At 39.2% G+C, this 17,954-nt stretch overlaps 1 protein-coding gene across 1 annotated transcript in view; it reads right to left on the bottom strand.

The window, feature by feature from the left end:
* The window catches only part of LOC124273687 (inactive tyrosine-protein kinase 7-like), a 138,156-nt gene extending 124,480 nt beyond the window's left edge, over window positions 1–13,676 (bottom strand). The window contains exons 1-2 of the mRNA XM_046708961.1: window positions 13,528–13,676; window positions 7,373–7,675 (exon numbers count right to left, since the gene is read on the bottom strand). Coding sequence (XP_046564917.1) covers window positions 7,373–7,675; window positions 13,528–13,591 — 367 coding nt within the window. The 5' untranslated portion in view covers window positions 13,592–13,676. The remainder of the gene's footprint in view (window positions 1–7,372; window positions 7,676–13,527) is intronic.
* Between the last annotated feature and the right edge of the window lie 4,278 nt (window positions 13,677–17,954).

Below are 17,954 nucleotides of genomic sequence, written 5' to 3'. Positions count from 1 at the left end.
CATAAAAGCTGTGGAATTGGGCCATTGTCATCACTCTTTTCTCTGTCACAGGATCCATGATTGTACAGGTTTCCCATTGTTGACTAAAGAGTGGCACCGATCGACAAGGAATCATTGGCAAATGAGCTTTATATTACAAGTCAACATTTATGGAGAGATTTAATTCCAACATGCACTCCTTCCACCTCGATCTTGTCAACACTGAAAGTAATTTTTAACTTTTGACAAGAGCTACTTTTTCAAGCATTTCCATCAATCACATGCCATAATGGACTATTATCCTAGACTCAAATACAACCATTTTCAAATTCCAAAGAAGCAAAGTAAAGAATATTAAGTACAAAACCCTGTGAGTTGATATGAAAATTACAGCAAACCAGATGTAGCTTTAGATAAACCGGTTACTCAAAAATTTCTTTCATGCGGACAGCCACACAAACATGAAGGGGGTCAGGATATATTTTTTCAATATATCTTTTCAGAACTGTTTACTGTACAAACTAACCTTCTCACTACAAAGATGGTATATAAAATATTCATACACCTTCCATAGGGGTGTGAAGTGTTTTTTGTACAAAGTCCAGAAAGAGGTTGATGAAAGGTTTTCCTATGTCAACAGAGCCTCTCTCTCACATACTGAAGCCGCATTCAACATGGATGGATCATTTATCAAACAGGTCCATGGCCGATTCACACCACCAGATTATCCTTGTCCCTGCTCACTTTGAGCTATCTCGTGTAATTAGTCATTGGAGACCTTCTCGCAAAATCATTTATATTCTTTGATGTTGACAAGCATATCATAGCAAGTCTGCCATTGGGCTAGTTGGCATTAACTACCCCAATCCTCCACCCTCCCGAGCCCCTGTGGCAATGGGCAGCTATTCACTATAGGGTCATTCACAGTCAAATGGTTCCCAAAGAAGATGTCTGCCCAGTTCAATTGAAATCAATCATATTCCCGGTGTGACACAGATTGGACAGATTATTGTCTCCCTTGTAATGTGAATTGTCCTTTGTGACCTTTAAGCGAAAATACGACATTTACTAGATCTACATGTTATCTACCATACCCATTTAAACAACTTGACCTTGATTCCAATCCATGAACACAGCAACAAAACTGCAACATTCTCATCCAATTTTTCTGCTATTCTGCTTCTTTTTAGGGCACGCTGTATTCAAGCTCACACTGTTAGAGTAGACTCAAAGGAGTCGTCCATCTTAAAAACATTACTCAACTGGGAACAGGCAGCCCAAAGGCAAAGGAAATGGGTTTTTCATGAGAAGGCTCTCTGAGCACAAAATATGAACTTATAATCCTTGAACAAAATCAATCACTGCCTGAGCGGACTGCAACAGATGTCTTGTAGCTGTCTGCTCCTTTTCACACATGGCGTCTGACCCACGACAGTCTTATAGCATGTTACGCCTAAGCACTCAAATGGACATTGACAAATCTGCGACATATTTGACCCCATCAATGTCTCGGCCAATTCAACTATGTCCTTGTTTGTAAGAATTGTCTACACACACATAATATCACCACAGACGCCTCAAGTCTGACCATGCCAAACCGGTCAACAGTTATATAAATTGAGACAAATATCCTGTAAAACAAAATAAAGTTTCTCTTTATGAGCCATATAAGCTCCTCAATTTCACTTTACATGCATCTTTTAACCAAATAAAAAGACTATTTCAGAGACGGATTAGTCTACAGTTCAGAAAGTCGCAAACAATTTCAAAAGAGAAAACACATATATGTACGCTGTGCTTGCTTGAGCAGCTGTTCTTGCATAGGCATGGCAGTAAAAAACCACGAGCACATTGCAAATTATGCCATAAATCTGCTCATACTGTCGAATATTATGTCAACACGTAAGCCAACACGCGACCAGCACACCAGTCTGGCCATGCTTTGTGCAAAGAAAGATTGTTTTTAACAATTACATACATCGGGCTTTCCTCCTGCAAATAAGCATTTGCTGCATCCGAAAAACATATTCTGGTGAATCTACGGACATGAACCCTTGATAGTTTTACCTGTTCTCTGATGGCATAATGTCAATCCCATGCTTTGATGGTGTTAAAATAGGCAGGAACCTTGCAGGCATTTCTAGCTTCTAAATGAGATGTTTACACTGATAGAAGCCAGGATCTACATCACCAAATTTAATGAGATTTACCATGAAAGAGCTTGAAAAAGCATAAGTTATTCACAAAAGATAATGCAGTTCATTCTTGTTTGCTAAATAAAGACTTTACGGATATTTAGACTTTCTGCAAAGTGTGATTGATCAAGGGCTTAGAACTGGTACATTATGTATTCGCAATGTGTGAAATATTGATTCAATAATTGCTAATCATCATACATTCGTCCAGAATTTTGAAGAAAGACCCCAAGACGCTGATCCCATGGGCACGAGGGCCTTAAACTGCACCTGATTTGCTTAAATGATGAAACACTTTGAAGCCCCCGGCAGACGCAGAGCGATGGAAGGCTGAATTGGCTAACACATATCTATTTACCAAGATGTGACACATAAACTGATTCACAAGTGTTCTAATCCTGTTTTCGACATATTTACAACAATGTTGATCGAGAATCTGAATAGGAGTAATACTTCAAGAACGCATCACCTTGATAATAATTAAACAAACTGTACATCAAAGGACCGAGTTTAACGCCTGGCTGGACCCAAATGACCAGTGTGAGAACTCTGTTAGTACCCCATGTTATTACGCTTTGACTCATTCAGTTACATTCACATGCTCGCGGACAAATTAAACAATCTATTAGTCTGTAACTACTCTGGGCAGCCTGAAGCCATGTCACTGCTTCGTGTGATGACCACTATGGTAGTCCCTGCCTCGGGCCCACACAAGTTTAATCTGTGATCGTCCTTCTGCTTGCGTGGTGTGATAGGGATTAGTGAGGTAAGATGGATTAACCCACTCACAGAGCTGCTAAATACAAAGTCAAATACAATCAGCAGTACAATTAACGTAGGAAGTTCAACCTTCTCAATTTCTACCACACCTATAAATCTGCATCATAAACACTCTTCTGCAGCCATTGTTAGTTAAAACCGCTTCTTACATCCTGTTCCAACCAATCACTTTCTGACCAATCAGTAACAAACATTTAGGAATTTATTGCATGAAGTAATTGTTTAAAAACATTTTATGCTCCAAGCCGAAATCAGACCCAACACAACAGCTACAAACACTGTCATGATGATAATCATATATGTTATAAAAGCTTTTTAATTGATTTCCGATTCTGACTAATTACAGAATTGTAATAACAGAGCATATCATTACCAATCACACTATAATGTGTCAACATGTTTGAAATTGTTCCGAACATCAGAAATCCTCACCAGTGGATTCAAGCCATTGGATACCTAACGAAAATGTCAAAATAATTATCTATAGCTCCATGTCCGATTATCAGCCTCCTGTCTGTATTCCCATGTTGCCCCACAGGTAACCTATCCCAGCATTCAACACTCTTCCAATATGGCTGCCTGCTGATAGGCTGACATATTGTTTATGGATGATCATAAGATGAACGCCTCTCCCTCTCCCCACTACATCAATTTGTTGTTATTGGGCTATCATCGGGTATGTCTACAGCAGCATCCAGCTATCAGGCACTGCTTCCACATCCAGTCCATCACCATTTAGCTCACCTCCCCAGGGTGTCCTTCTTATCACTGGCCTGCTAGTTGATAAATAGCGTATTCCCCCAATGATAAACAAATTATATTTCTCATATGTGTTATCAGATTGATTTGACATAAGAAAAGAACTATCCTCTTGGATGTTGTATATTAATATCCATAACAGCTCTATATTTACCTATGTAAGTATACCTCTACTTGAGTTCTGGTAGACATAGCAACCAGTATCTCTGCTTCCAAGGAACTTCCACAGCTCAACAGCGCTAATTCCTTTCCTTTGAACAGGATGAAAGAATCAGAACTTGGTGAGACTTTTGCAAGTCTTTTCAGAAATATCAGATGTTAATATTTGATGTTTACATACAGATTAACAAGTCCCAGTGACAAAATTTAACACTGAAAACACAGGTAAATTCAATACAATTTCATTACATATTGATTAGCTATCTTCCAAACAATTAGTGTCGATAAACAATATACAAATAGATCAAACATTCCCAAACAGCCAAACTAAATTAGCAATTAACACCTTAAAGTTCACATTATCAACATATTCAATTCCAGGTAATTATGTACACACATCTCAAAATCGTATTTCCTAATCAAATTTCTCCTCAAGTCACCCTTTCACCTCTTGGCATGTTCAGCGAAGTGTGACCCTCGCTGTGTCACGTAAAGCCATCCGTCCACAGTCCAAATATACATAAAGCATGGGCACACACTTCAGGCATGTAGATAATTAAGCCAAGCTTGTAACAAGTGTCATGGTCATGACCGACAAGACTTTCCATTACAGGGACACATTACAGAATCTCTAGATGACACTTAGGACAATCCAGCTGATGTAGTTACAGAGGCGAATCCAGGATTGTGACTTACAGTCAAAGGTGTCTGAAAGAGACAGCTGCCTGCATCAGCAAACCCTCCTCTGAATCTGCCATGGATTTAAAGCAGACTCATCCTAAATTTTGTTAAATTTACAAAAAAGTTAAAATTAAAAATGTTAGTTTAAACATTTTTTGTAGAGGGTTTTTTTTAACAGAAAGCTCGCCACAACACTTTTGATATTGATATGCTTAAAGTAGCCATCACATAGGTGAAATGTTACTGAGTGTGGAGTTAAACTACAGTCAAACAAATATTGTAAATCAGTAGCAGGTAGATCAGGAACATCTTTATATAATCTACTCAACATTAGTTATTAGAATATAAATAGTCCTCCTTAATCAAATATGTTTGCAGTCGCCAGATATCATTTGTGTACTTGATCAGCCATATTTAAAGAATTTATAAGGAATGTGACTATTCTTTTTTAAGCAAATTTTGAGCAGAGTATTTTAGTTTCCACTTTAGAATCCACCTATTTATTGAAATATTTAGTCAAACTATTCTACTTAATTTGGTTCATGAAACATTACTACAATCAAAAATCTTGTTCTAAACATACATAGCTGTTGGTTCCCAGGCACCTTCCATTCTAGGGTATTTAACCATATCCCCTCCAGGCTGATCTAATACAGCATACCTCCTAAAATGTCCAGGTACATATTAACTTATATTGCTGGTACTTTCACAGACCAGTGGGAGATGATTGGCCAGCAGTGTAACTTCCTGACCTGGGCTGTGATCAGGGCATTACGCCTTGTAACAACCTAGCTGGATCTCCCCATTATCATTGGTCTCACTTCATAAACAATTTGGGCAATGTGACTCTTCATTCACGGTAGGCAGGCCAGTTAACCACACTGACTGAGAGAGCCATAAAACCAGTGCATGTGTCACACATTTCAGTCACATATGTGATATAACGCCTGCCATGTTCTTGGGTATGTGTAGTAAAACCTTTGATGGCTATCAAGCACGTTTACTACTGTAAAGGCTCGTATTGCAGCAAAGCAGACACGGATCCACCATTATCAGATATATTTAGGGCATGCTTTATTCTATGTTTGAAAGAAAAAAAAGCTCTCAAGTTCTTTTTTCATGGGTTAAAATAAAATCTAAAACAAATTTATACATCTGAGGGATAGACACAGCCATTCATAAGTGAGTTTGAGACACCTGAAAATCTCCAGGGACGAGCTGACTGCTCCAAATTTCTAGTATGAATTGAGGACTAGTTGGATTTCACCAATAGGGTCTGCCTCTGTATCTGAACATCAATAAATATTTGACTTGACAAGATCTAAGTCAGTTGAAAAATAAAATGACGAGTTTCAAATACATAATTACTTACTCAAGTAAATATGTCTGCAGTATCCAGATATCATTCTGTGTACCATCAACTAGTGTTTCATTGCATCCTGTGATAGCAACTTGACATTTTTGTAATCAATCAAAGCCACAGATTGAAAATTAAATTTTAATAAATTTATTTTTATTTTCTATTTCTGTCTTTTCAATCCAGTGAGCCAACTCAATAATGATAGAAATATTGCTTCCGTAACACTTAGCAAGCAGTAACTACCCACACAGGACGATATTTGTATTGTCAGTGTCTTGTAGTCTTGTTGCAAGAACATATGCAGCTTTAGAGCTTATATCAGTATTGATTTCTAGCCATAGCTGTGCCCAAGAAAATCACTAGTTAAATTGCCCAATGTAAATAAAACATACAATATTCAAACAGTGGATGTGTTTTTATGATGCCTGAACAGTGAGGGAGTCGAGTTTGGTGAGTGAGTGAGTGAGAGAGTTTAGAGCCGCTTTGAACACAATTTCTGTTATAACACGGTGTGTCAGCCTAATGATGGAGGAAGTCATGGAGGGATTCTGTTCTCAGACGTCTACCACTTTGGTGAAACTCATAAGCATGGGTATGATGATAAACCTTGAAACATAACTGAGGCAAACCAAGATCGAACCCACAACCACAGGTTTCACATGCTTTAAGGGTGCAAGTCTGCACAGTAAGATGCAGCACCTTAGACAACTAGGGCCATTGTGTCCCCACAATGCTTAGCAGTCATCCAGCAACATCTCGGCATGAACACTTCCACTGAGATTCACAAATACTATTTCCAGAAAAGAACTCAGGTTTGTGGTGTGATGAGCAAACAACCTAGCCACTGGGCTACCCCACAGCATTCTGTAACTATTGTACAACATTTCAGAGATGCCAAGTATTTGTCATACAGCAATCCCACAAAGTCAATATCCTTCTAGGTCAATAAACTTTAGCACTTAAGATACTTGTTTTTATTACATTCAAGATATTCTTTGTTAAGAAATCAAGCATAAATTCTTATTTGTCAGCCATAATGTGATCATAGAAATATCCTATCCTATCTCCATGTTCCAATATTAGATCGCTGTATAAACAGCCACTCTGTATGAATGACTGACAGTAGCAGGTACATACAGTTGTGTCCATATAGTGACACATCCCATCTTGTTACATACAGAATATACCTCATCCCGTCCATGTGGAGACAAAAACACCTTGTTTGCATTACTAGTACTGAAATGCATCTTATGAGGCCAAGTATTTCAATTCTTGGTCAAGGGCCACTTCAAGCACAGATTTTAAACTTCCTCGACATGTTTGATCTGGAGTAAATATTCCTCCACAATATGCCATGTGTGAGAAAGGACGAAGCTGACTGAAGCCCTTATTGAGCGTGACAACGGTAAATACAGAGCAGGGTGTGAGATGGCAACACAAAAAAGTATATTGTACTTACATTGAATATTGAGGTGTGCCTCCAGGCTCTGGAGGGAGAATCCTGTTGTCACGTTAGTCGCTATGCACTGAAAGGGTCCAATGTCCTCGTCCCGTGATACACGTAAAATCCGCATATTACTATCTTCTTGGAATCGTCTTGTAGTGTTTTCAATCTGTTTGCCATTTTCTATCCACTGAAAGATTATGTGTCGCCGATTGGACACATCACACATTAATTTCACCTCGGTCTCTTCCACCACGTCCAAGTCTCGGGGCTTGGTGCTGAAGTAAAACGTGTCCTGTCCATTGCATTCAAGGACCACTGAAAGAGAGAAAAACAGCACTACATACAACAGGATATCTTCACAGCAAAGTAAAAGTTTCAATATAAAATATCCATAGTCATACCAGGAAATGTTCTAACAGTGTCTAACCCCAGTTCATGGTCTGATAGATTCAGAAACGCAAGTCCAGTCATTCTTAGTAATGTTTCTGATAAAATATAGCGCCACAGTCATATCGGCTAATTTCCCTATTGTGAAGGGCAGTTGGGAGGAAGCCTGGTGGGTAAAGTGTTCTCTCTTACTGCCTAAGACCCTGGTTCGGTTCCTCACAAGGGTACAATGTATGAAGTCCATTTCTGAGGTCCTCTACTGTGATATTGCACACAATCTCATTCACTCAATCCTTAGTGTCGGTGGAAACAAATATCAACTCAGTTGGGAGAGAATGTGATTTAACTATTTTCCACAAAGATTAAACCCTGCTAAAAAAGCCATCAAATGATCACCCTGACCAACCCATTTGCCCCCATACGTGTATGAAAACATTAGTCCTAATGTATCAAGATTGTGAATGTCTCACCACGTCTCAAAGACACCACACAAGATGTATGTATAAGAATAGACAATCAGCCTCACAAAAACAGGATTGATGAGACACAATTCTGAACAATTGCCTTGCCTTTGCATGTATTTGTGATGGGGCCACTGAGCAGGGAGGATTTCATGAACATCTGGTATCTATATCCGCTATGATTCATAAATCCCTTTGATATTGTCGTAATCATACAATTGACTGTTTACAGCACGGCTTTATTATGAACATGGGAAGATATTTTCTCTCTTCTATTCAGATAGATTCTTGGCACACTGATAAAATAGCTAGATACGATGGATAATGAAACAAAAACAATTCGTAAAAGATGTGACTTTTTAGGGGGATTGATCAGGGAAACATGAACCTTTTACAGATAAACAAATACAAGGGACTGTTGTAATGTGTTTTCAATCAACAACAATTAAACAACATGTACGAGAGTGTGCTTTCACAAAACACACCATCGCTGTCAATAATGGACTCTTATTGCTTTCACTTAACCCAATTTCTCTTCTTTTTTTAGCCATTTCAGATCTACATGTTTATTTGTATACAAGGCACACTACTTCCAACCGCTTGTCTTAGAGACTAAGTCTTTGGTTCCACTCTGACCTAATTCCATTCACAAACTGGGGCAGACTTGAGACTGACAACAAACACATTGTATACGACTGTACAGCCCTTCTGCTGGGTCAGTATAGAGTATATAGCCTTTCTGCCAGGTCACTATACAGTATAGAGGTCTGGTGAGGCAGTTACTGTCAGGACCAGGCCATGATGGTAATCTGGCTCCTGTCAACAGGACCATAGCTCAAACTAACTGATTTCATTTGAAAAGCTAGACACAACCAACTCCAATTCTTTCACAGTTTCCATGACTTTCCCAGGCATAGTTCTACAGTGAGAAACTGAGAAACACTTGTAAAAAGTTGAAATCCTATAACACAGACCGATACTCATAATCAGCATGAAATAACCTCTACAACTGTAAATGATCAAGTATTCTATTCAATATTTAATTATAATAAGCAATCCACAAATAAAACTACTACTTTTAAAAATCTTGCATGTTTCAAAGGATTATTTTTTCATTTCTGTTTTATAAAAAAATATTTTCTATTATAAGCTTGTTCTAAGCAGCACTAAATAACACCTAAAAGTTTTTAAATATTGCATATTATACATCATATGATTATCAACAAAACCACATGTACAAAAGTTGAGTTCTTCACAAAATCTTGTTTGTTTCAAAATGATTATTTTTTCAGTTGTGTGTTTACAAAAAGATTGATTTACCCCTATATACTTGCTTTGATCCAAGTCCGTTCTAGTGTGGTCTGATAAGATTAATTATATTCAGCCAAGAAGAAAAACAAACAACAGGGAAATAAAAGCAATAGATATTATCAAAAACAAAGGTAATATTTTCAGCCCTACCTTCATCAAACAACCCCTTAGAGAAAACTGTATTATTTTACAAAGGCCTAAAGGAGAGCTATCTTTGATCCCGCGTTCAAACAAAGCTTTAAGGTAAACTGTTTATTAATAGTCTACCATTACTATGTATGTATGAATACCACGTAAGCTTTGATTCCATAGCCAAAGAGCCACCTTAAAGCAATGCCTGCAAGGGCGTTAAACACCTCTCCTTTATCATAGGTTTCAGGCGCTGAGTCTGTCAAAGCGTTCTTCCATCTTAGTTCTGATTGTTTAATCCTCAAGTGATCTACAATGAAATATTAGAAAGTTACTTTGAACATTTCACATGCTGTTGAGGAACAGATGGCCTGTGTTGCTGATCCCTAGATATAGGTATTTAGTACCATCTAAACACTCTGTGTTACTTAAGATGACTTTGAGAACACTGCTAGGGCCCCACGAGCTAATGGATGGGTTCGCGGTAACCCCAACCGGAGTTAGGCCTCAAGCTGGCAAATGATCTGTTTGTAAAAACAAGCAAACATCCACAAAAAGTAGATGGAAAAAAAAGACGGAAGTGCAGGTTGGGTCTAAAAATACTAGCCTCTCTCTAGTTCCTTGACAAGCTATCGCTCTCTGCATCTAATCTGGCACTCAGATTATCAGGTGTAACCCCTCCTGTCTAATCAATTCAAACACAAGTGCTGTTTCAACTTTCAAACAAGAAGCTTTTAAATGAGGCCTGTTAATTAAATCCACAAAACAAAGCAGCTCATGTCGCACACAGAGATAAAACTGGTCAAAGGTTGTGAGAACTGGGTAGTTTCTTGTTTATGATTTGTGTAAAAAGTGTCAATTATCTTGAGAAACTTTCTTTGATTGATCAGGAAATAAATTAAAAGCAGGTACAAAAAAGAGTTCTAGTCCTGGTTAAAACTGAAATCTTGACCCATTAATTGTTTTACAAGGGACCTTCATATATACTTTATACTAATACTTCATCTTTACCCACAGAATATATGTGTATATATCCAATAATCAGAGGAATATTTCACACTTTAACTATCAAATACAGTCATGATACTTTGTTAAACATTTACTTGCAGTGCTTCAAGGTTATTTCTCCGAATGAAAGTTGTACCAATCACCTAAAATTGAGCACTTAAAATCCAATTGCGTGGATTCCAAAACATGTTAATTTACCACCTGGCACATACAGTTTTAACCTTAAACACAAGTGTTTCTCTAATCACCATACCCAACCTGTGTCTCGAACCATTAGGATAAGTAACCATTAATAATATTTATTTGAAGTCGGCTACCCAGCTGTTGGAAACAGGGCCCCAAGTTAAACCAAACTATTACGTCAAAACAAGCAGAGTCTCCTCCACGGTATCCAAACTGACAAGATGAGGAATAGCTGGCTTGCAGACCGCTGTTCTCGCATATTTAGCAGTCGGCAGTTGGACAAACACGCTTCCAGGGGTGTCCGGCCTGCGCTCTATCATGCCCCCGTATCCCCACCTCGCCGTCTACCAGCTCCAACAGCTGATGATAATTACAATCACATGTTAGTTGTCGGAATGTCAATATCCATCTACTAGCCAGGACGGTGGGTCTTTGGGTTGTGTATACACAGATAGCTCAGTAAAGCCAGTAGAATACCTACTGCCATTTTCATGGGCCGGTAATCTCGCAATTAAAGGGAGACATGGGGAGACGGAAATGTATTGCCATACCGTGGTATCGTATTATTTTCTCAGAAATCTTTCGCCAAGTTATCCTATCACTGTGCAATCGAGCTCCCAATGTCTGGGTTTCACTGTTCGAATGTGGCAAAATAAACAATTATGGCTCAACAAGAGATATTTATGGCCATGGAAAATCTTTCTTGCCCAAAATTCTAACTGTTGTCGTAATTCAATACCCTGACGGACAAATTGTTGACCATGGAAGGGTGAGGGTTATTCATGGCGAACAAAGATGAAACTGTCATTGAAATGCAATTTCCGGATCGATCGAATTACAATCATCAAAGGTAATTACAAGGGCGTTATGGTCGATGTCGTAACGATGACGTAAGTCTATGGAGGTGATGACACCGCACAGCACGTGCCCGACTGGTCGCTAGGGCAAGATTCGTCATTCACCCCTTCGTCTGGCTGAGGGATTCTAATCACTTGCTACATCCCTAGAATGAATTAATTATCACCCGATTTAGCTGTTAGCAATTGGGAATAACTTCCGAAGAAAAAATGCGAATATCTTGAAGAAACGCTGAATTGTCCGTAAAAATGTCTGAATGGAAGTTTGGCAGAGAGCGTTGTGCTGGAGGCCAGCTGTTATTGCACTCATTGTAAATACAGTTGCATCCCATGCAATAACCCCGAGTTTATCCCCTCTTTTTTACTGTTATGGCTTTAACATGAATAATACCTCGACGTTACGACATAACAGACACTTCCCTTACGCTAGCAGAGTACCACTTATATTTTACTACGATAAACGCCAATTTCCCCCTGTGGAACGATACAGTTATTAAACCCGTATCCGTGGTGTATATGTTTTGTATAGCCTACAGATCCCTGTTACAGCCCTGCTCGGCGACCAAGACGTTGCATTCAACATCTGTTTGTCTAACGGGTCTAGTGTTAACTCAAATTGAGAATTACTGCGGTCATGTTATGAGTTGATGGTGCAGACTGTATCTCGGTTGAGGGAAGATGACTAGCTTTCCCTGATGTCCTAGACCTGTTAGCGTATTACTGATGCTACAGAGGCGCGCGCCGGCGCAAATGAGCGTGGTGTTGAAAGATGTGCCCGCTTTTAGGAAGGCCTGTGAATGTGGAGTGCAGAAAAACCTTGGTTTAACCAGTGTCACTGTGCTCAGACTCGGTGCTTCCCGTTCAAATTCGGCTAAAAAATCCAAATCGCACATTTTCCACCCTCAATCACACGTTGGTAAAATTTTCTGTAGTCTATGAGATGTCGATAGCACCACGGGGGCAAACTTCACGCACCCGAGACAGAGACCGAATGTAATGACGCCTATTATTTATGTAAAGAGAAGAAAAAAAGATGAAAGAACAAGCCACGCGACGAGCTTGTCATAAACTTTTATAACGTACGTGAGACTTAGCGTCCGCATAAACAGCATGTCTTTCAGCAGAGCGTTTGAGAAACTCGATATTCCAGTGATCCACAAGTTATGACCTAAGTACCTTGTTTGTCGTGTAGGACAGAAACCCCGACACCAATGTTTACATGCAGTCCAAGATCACCTTCTCCAGACACAAGTCTTCATGACAATATGACGAGATTATCATGACTCAGAGCGATAGTTTATCGCAACAAGTCAACACACTTAAAGAAGCCCATATGCAAATACTTAGGAAACATGCCTTTAATGTTTATTTAGACAAACAGTTAATGTACTTAGCGCTGTCTTTATTCCGGCTGTCACTGTGCTACAGCCTCAAAGTCAATTGATTACAAATGCATTTCTTACCAATTTGACAACGTAAGATTTAAATCGCAATGTTTGCAATTTAAATTCATTTTCAGATTTGATAATATACGAGGTCTAAACTTCCGATGTAAAAATATGACAAACCTTTCGCCTTTTAATGAAGACAAAACCAGGAATCACTGCAAGTGCTACTTATAATGTAATTGTTTCTTGCAATTAAATGTCAAGAGGCAGCGGTAAACTGTTTAAGTATGGTTTACCATAAGTATTTTCTGAATCAATATTATCATACATCCGCATGTGTCATTGACACACGGAACTGTTGACGAGCTATAAAAGGGCTCGCCGGCGTATAACAATTAAATAATATGACATTACATTTTTTACATGCATAATGGTTCACTTACCTGTTGCTAGGAGTATTGTGAAAAGTAACATTTTCCCGGTATAATTTAGCCAAAATGACCACATGTCCAACAGAGTAAGACCATTACCCTACTCTAGCACCGAGTTCCTCAAGACACGCTAAACAAACTCATGTGGACCTGCCTTGAGATCGACCCCACACTCTATCTCAAAGTAGCCGCCTCTCGCAGCCTAAGCACAGCCCGTCAAGCGCGGCGGAAGAAAATAGTTCTCATGTATTTCGTCTGTTGCATAGGCTAAAAAGCTGTGATTATTAAATGATGAGTCGAACTGTGCTTGGTATGGGTCTAATATCTATCTAGTAATAACTTATAGATATTCATAAAAAAATACTGACAAAACTGAAAGTTGTCTTCTACATATCATTGCGCCCGCACCTGTCAAATACTATACCCCTCCTACCAATGTGACCAATCAACACGAAGGCAGAGAAAAACACAGATTGTCGGAAGTGTTGAATACCTCGTGTATATACCGCCCAGCGATTTATATATTGAAGTTCATTGCAATTTGCGAGTGATCGACGGGTGCTAATATACTATCAAGACTGGCACCATTTAGCGACGGTTATAACTTGACTTATGACGTGGATAACCAACAAATTCGTACGCTTTGTCAACTATTGACACATATAGTGAAATAGTTACCAGTGTATAACGGTATACACCATATCACGGCTTTATTGCAGAAATCTATACTAAGGCAATTACTGTCCTTACACAGAATCGGCAACGTAGTCTATATTTCTTACAATAAAACGATAAATTGATGTAAATGTAACGGTTTACCATAAATATATCATTAAATGAAACAATAATTTTGTTCCAGTGGGAGCTCTATTGCCGGGGATATTACGCAAGGGAGGTAACTCGTCCAATACCAATTTCCCTTCACTGAATACAAGAAGTAAGCGTTTGAGCCTGCTGATTGTGGGGATAAGGAGTAGCGGGTTGTATCGAAATAACGGGAGATTGGCTCGCTCTTATAGTTGCCCAAGTGAGGCTTACCAGCTCTACGGCGGCCTATGTGAGCCTGAATCGATTTCCCTTCCCATTCACACCACACTTAGCAAGCTGAAAGCAGTACTGTCGATTACTGTATTCCTCAGACAGGGATCGCTATGCGCTATGCAGTTACACGTTTATATGGATGAAAATATTAAATGTAAATCAGCTTTCTCTGGATTTTTCGTTTGAGAGGATTTGAAAATTAATTGAACATACAGTTCTGCCATACTGGCGCGTATCTTATATACGACAAAGAACAAAAGCGGTTTTAATATCACTCGCCCTGTGGTACATAAAATGCACAAAATAGCATTGATTTTGTTTAGTGCGAGGGGAGCATTTTTCACAGGAAAAAAACTATTGATGAGCCTTTATTTGCGTTGTGTTATAGCTATGGTTTCTATTGGAAAGACGGGTACAGTAAACAGTGAACCGCCTTTATTGTACCTTTATTGTTATGCCGTTGGCAAAACCCATTTTATTTTTATCCATATATACAAAACTACAGATATATCACATTTACTGTTAGAACTATGATCGCATCCTAATCAACTGGGTAAACCTCTGCAGGCATTCAGATAGACTAACGCTAAGGCTTTAAATATATGAAATTTTAATTAAAAAACAAACAAAACCCTTATAAATTGAAAAGTAGCCCCACTGAGATGGGAGATTCAGATACCCGAAACTGGGGGAATCTAGACTTGCTTCGTTTTAAACTTTAACATTGCGGAAAGGGCTGGGCGGAAGGGGAAATAATGCGGTTCAGGGACTGTGACTGTGCATTCAGACTTCTGGGGCCGGCTTAAGGAAGTAGTATTTTCTCCAAAGGATAAAGTCAGTCGTGCCAATGCATGCAATGCATTGCATGTAGGGAGCCATTAAAGAGAACATATTTTCGCTCATTTAAATTACTGAGGGCATGTTTATACTTAAATACAACAAACGGCAGAAGAATTGAGATTATTTGTTTTGCAAATGTTGTTCCAATAAAAGAAGCTTTTGAAAACATAAACATATATTTATTAATAAATAGACTGATTAACATTAACTGATATTAACAAAGGAAATGTACTTTATGGATTATAACGTCTTTGTCACATTACATCATAGTTCTAACAGTTGTCATCCACGCAGTATCGTGCGGTTATTATAAATACCAATCAACTTCTGTGACCCGTGAAGATCCGGATTAGAATTGATCTTCAGTAACCCATGCTTGTAAGAGGCAACTAACGGGATTGGATGGTCAGGCTCGCTGACTTGGTTGACACATGTCATCGTATCCCAATTGCGTAAGACCGATGCTCATGCTGTTGATCACTGGATTGTCTGGTCCAGACTCGATTATTTACATACCGCCGCCATATAGCTGGAATATTGCGAAGTGCGGCGTTGAACTACAAACAAAAACAAGCTAATTAAAGATATTAATTTAATTATAATGTCAATTATCGTCACATTGACCAATTCTACGATGGTGGTCCTATATTGAAGGGCATATATGAATTTTAGTGCATTAAAATTTCCTTCCAACAGCTTAGTGCCAGATGCATTCCGATGTCCTCACAGAGTAGAGTGACAGAACACTTGTACTATCTCCCGATCTATGAGTGACCTGTCAACTGGCCGTACTGGTCCTGTCAACTATTTCCACAGCCATCAACAAGGCCATGATGGGAAATTAATTCATTGCGTCACTCTGCTCGGGATGTGATTACCTTCCTTAGTCAGTGTTAATTATATTTGACTTTCCATTTGTATTTCTGACTACGCATGAGCGGGTTGAGTCTAGCTGGGGGTACGTCTACACGACCGACTTGATGTAGATTGTGCCGGTACCAAACAGCCGACGGCGACACCAGAGGGAGTTAGGCAGGATTTGCTTTGGTTTGTTGGTTCAGTACCAGTCACAACTGACGGCCGGAGGCTGATTGGTCAGATGGTTGATAACAGTGGGAGTTAACGGTATAATAGTTTGACACAAGAACACGGCGCGATACAGACCTGTATACTGCGGCGATATGTCTCAATCAGTGGAATCGATTGGACTGTTCCGATTTACGATAAGTCTGAGAGTATTGTGTGTGCGAAGTCTTAGCGTCCATAATGGAGACTGTATAAATACGCTTATGTACATCGTATGTAGTTTGATAGACTTGCACAGGTAGGTACTAAGGTAATAATTAATGGTTTAAATGATAATTTCTGAATGAAAATATATAACAGATTGGGGTACTTAGATGTACTGTCCACTTATCTCGACATGTCTTTTTTAAGGATAGAATTACTATATATGCATGGGCTTAGAATTCAGTACAGCCTTGGAGCAAGGCTAGTAGTTTGAGTAAACGGGCCGTTGTGTGGATTCCCAGGGTGGAACACTAAACATATCTGTTAGTCTGGGACAAGATTATCATTCAAACAGAATTACCCTCCTGACTATCCCCTTTCAGTATATTATCAATGGAAAAAACCCAGTCCTGTTTAGTGGAAAAGTTAATTTAAAATTGGATGTAGATTGTAAAGACTATGCAGCCTGCTGTCCCTCGTGGGTTTATCTATGTAAGCCTCACAGCAATGTTAGAGTTTTAATTGTTTGATAACCGACTATCGAGGTCGAATAAAAAGCCTTGTAAGAGAATAAGCGAAATTTTTAAATGAGCAAGTGAGGATAAAAAGCCTTGTAAGAGAATAAGCGAAATTTTTAAATGAGCAAGTGCGTGTGTATAACCATTTGTTGATGATAAATACAAATCGTGTAATGTCTGTTAATTGACAGCGTGTAGATTTATGAAGGCTTCCTCTGTTGGGATTGGCCGTTATGAAACTATGAAGCCATAAACCTTGGGCGTAATTGATATTTTATGATGTAACTATATTTGTATTAACGGCTAGAAAAAAGAAAACGGACCCACGTGTAATTGTTTGCGTTAAGCTGCCTGTCAGTTAGTACCTAAGAGTTATAGAGTAGGATGAATGTACAAAGACAAGTGACCCACGAGGTCACTTCCCTCAAGACATCGTAATCATGGATCAATATAGTCTAATGTGTAGTCAATTGACAACTATGTGATGTACTGGGTCGTAGATGCTTCGGGTTCACTCTGTGAGTGGGTGTGGAATGTTTACGCCGGTTTACGTCAGCCAGCAACCATATGGGACGTAGAGACTCGAACCCAGATGCTTCGAGTGTGAAGTGAGTGAGTGAGTTTAGTTTTACGACGCTTTTAGCAATATCACGGCGGGGACACCAGAAATGGGCTTCACACATTGTACCCATGTGGGGAATCGAACCCGGGTCGTCAGCTTGACGAGCGAACGCTTTAACCACTAGGCTACCCCACCGTCCCGAGTGAGTGTGGAATGTTTTACGCCGGTTTACTGCAACCAGCAACCAA

The sequence above is a fragment of the Haliotis rubra genome, unplaced genomic scaffold (genome assembly GCF_003918875.1).
Source record: "Haliotis rubra isolate DU_JTF1 unplaced genomic scaffold, ASM391887v1 Scf183, whole genome shotgun sequence".
NCBI lineage: Eukaryota > Metazoa > Mollusca > Gastropoda > Lepetellida > Haliotidae > Haliotis > Haliotis rubra.
Note: the sequence above shows the minus strand (reverse complement) of the source record. Positions and strands in the feature narration are given on the sequence as shown.